Source organism: Lingula anatina, chromosome 5 (genome assembly GCF_051362555.1).
Source record: "Lingula anatina isolate TDL-2025a chromosome 5, LinAna3.0, whole genome shotgun sequence".
Classification (NCBI taxonomy): Eukaryota; Metazoa; Brachiopoda; class Lingulata; order Lingulida; family Lingulidae; genus Lingula; species Lingula anatina.
This window is the reverse complement of record NC_141771.1, coordinates 2,365,083-2,367,675: the sequence shown is the minus strand read 5'-3', so window position 1 is coordinate 2,367,675 and position 2,593 is coordinate 2,365,083. Positions and strand designations below refer to the sequence as shown.

The 2,593-nt window shown below is 37.5% G+C and overlaps 1 protein-coding gene across 1 annotated transcript; it reads left to right on the top strand.

Annotated features, from left to right (window-relative positions):
• Nucleotides 1–239: 239 nt before the first annotated feature.
• On the top strand, nucleotides 240–1,463 carry LOC106163945 (core alpha-(1,3)-fucosyltransferase). Its single transcript, XM_087013198.1, has 2 exons — nucleotides 240–1,002; nucleotides 1,135–1,463. The coding sequence occupies exons 1-2, from the start codon at nucleotides 540–542 to the stop codon at nucleotides 1,461–1,463; spliced, it is 792 nt and encodes a 263-aa protein (XP_086869324.1). The 5' UTR covers nucleotides 240–539.
• Nucleotides 1,464–2,593: the final 1,130 nt, after the last annotated feature.

Genomic DNA, 2,593 nt, shown 5'->3' with positions numbered 1-2,593 from the left:
AAATGCTGCAATACTTCTGTCACCACGTGCAGCTGTATACCCTATTCTCCAACAAAAGTCAGAAACCCTTTGGTAAGAATAGCAACACCAACATGTTTTGTTTAAATAAAGTGTATTCCTGGCCGGCTGTTCTAGCACCAATAATAAAGAGAATGATTTGGAATTCTTTTAGTAAAAATTAAGATCAATATATATTCTATTTTGAGATACAAACGCCTTAAGAAATAATCTCTGGAGACGTATCAGGCACATCAGTCCATTCTAAGACCACGGGACACGTCTCACGCAGTATTAAATCATTATGCACAGTCGCCACTAACGTCATCATAATAGTTTCATCCTTTTTCTCTTTACTCATCTTTGTGAACTTAACAGAATTTTACGAACAAAATCGGATATCAATCCCCTACCCAAAAGCTGCAGCAAAACACAGATTGCAGGAAAGCCAAAATATAGCGTTTCCGTCTAAGGGAGTTGACAAACCTCCCAACAAGCATAAGCTGGTAATTTTCTGGTATCCAGGACCAGGGTGGGACTACATGCTCCTCAGAGACTACGCCAAGCCGGTCTTTAAATCCCTTGGCTGTAAAATAGACAACTGCATCTACACTGAGGATAAGTCTTTAGCTTATGAAACCGACTCCATTGTTTTTATAGCGAGAAGTTTGGGGAGTAAACCAAGAAAATTGCCACACCAGCGTTGGATATGGGTGAACCACGAGAGCTTGTGTTATTCCGAAGAAGCTGGGGGTGTTTGGGCGGGGATGTTTAATTGGACCATCACATTTCGGAGAGATTCAACGATATATTTCCCATATGGTTACGCCCAAAAACGATCGAGGCCTCTTACTAAAAATTACACTAAAACTGCACTCAACAAAACTAAAATGGTCGCCTGTATGGTCAGCAAGTGTGTGACACGGAGTCAACGAGAGAGATATGTCTCAGAACTTCAGAAATACATCCCTGTTGGCGTGTATGGTGCATGTGGCCCCTTAAAATGTCCAATACGCGACGATTAAAACTGTTTGGACAACATTAGCATGGACTACAAGTTTTACTTGTCCTTTGAGAATAGTATCTCAACTGATTACGTCACGGAAAAAATTTGGAAAATGTTGGATCGAGACATAGTGACGGTTACGAGAGGTCCCGCCAATTATTCAAGGGTTGGAATAAAACCCGAGTGGCACATCAATACGAATGATTTTAAATCTCCCAAAGATTTAGCAGAATACCTGAAATATTTGGACGCAAATGTGACGGCGTATTTTAAATATTTAGAGTGGAAGAAGCAGTATGTTGGACTGTATTCGAAGCCAGATGTACATGTATACTGTGATTTATGTGCCAAATTAAACGGCCTCAGTGAACCGGGGACATGGTACCCGCCGGGAGAGCTGACCAGGTGGTTTATTGAGGGGCATTGCATTCCTCCGAATGATTTGGATTTTAACACTTAAGGACACAGGACCCGATACCAAGACTAAAACGAAAAGTATGAATATTAAACAGAACTGACGTGATTTGAACGAAATGACGTTACACATCAATAAAAGACTCTTTATCAAAATAATCAGAAGACGTCAAGCCGTAAAGTTAGTTTGTAGTGTATAATATTTTATTGCACTTAATTGCTACTTTATAAAAGATATTTACAAAAAGATGCATTTATTTACATGCACATGGAAAGTGCTTGGTGCACTCCGAATCTTTCATCCTCGGAGAGAATGATGCAGCCATATCCACGGAGGGGTGATGGTTGATAAAAACCACACGGACATACTTAAGGTGTTTTATCAATGTGGTGGTTTTGCCAGAGAGCAGAAAAATGAACGTCCTCCCTTGTAAACTTGACCGTGCAAATAAATATTCATTACTCTAAATGTGTGAAACGCTTAAGTTGATCTCTGCACATTTCCTGACTTAAACATAAGCTGTTGTACGGCAGTTTGTAACTTTATTAGCATTAATCGGGACCATTTCTTTTGAAAATAAAAATATTTCAAGATTAAAAGTGTAGCACTACTGTTCAGTTCTTTAAGTATCATTTTAGTGTTAATAAGTATAGCTTCTTGAAGTTTTATGTGAATATACATATAGATACAACACGCTTCCCTTCTTAAGTTGACGTTGATTAAAGTTAGTTATTATCCTTTCTGTAATGGACATCAATGCGAATTTGTTGTCAGAAAACGATGGTTTAGATAAAAAAGGATATCTTGTAAAAAGACGGAAGTTAAAACGGTGAAACTATATGCAACAATCCTTTCTTTATTTCATTCAAGTGAGTAATCAAAATTTCAATGATTCAGCACCAGTAGACTAATATAGTTAGGATCGTGTTGTTGGCGGATTTGCTGAAAAAGAAAGTGAGACTATTAAAACAACTAGTGAAATATGACTAACAAAACATTATTTACAGTTTTCATAAATTCATCACCATAAAAGGCTAATTAGATATATTTGCTCATATATTTAGACAATGGTAGGAACCTATGTTAAAGTTAATGCAAATAATGTTCAGTAACTCTGAAGAGCAAATGTACATCCCTGGTGACACGGTTTTTAATGTAAAAATAACCTTCCCATT

Bases quoted from the DNA above. Each gene is read 5' to 3' on its own strand.
- LOC106163945 (XM_087013198.1), top strand. From the start codon at position 540: ATGCTCCTCAGAGACTACGCCAAGCCGGTCTTTAAATCCCTTGGCTGT. The intron at 1,003-1,134 runs GTCCAATACGCG...ATCGAGACATAG, and splicing joins TGCATGTGGCCCCTTAAAAT to TGACGGTTACGAGAGGTCCC.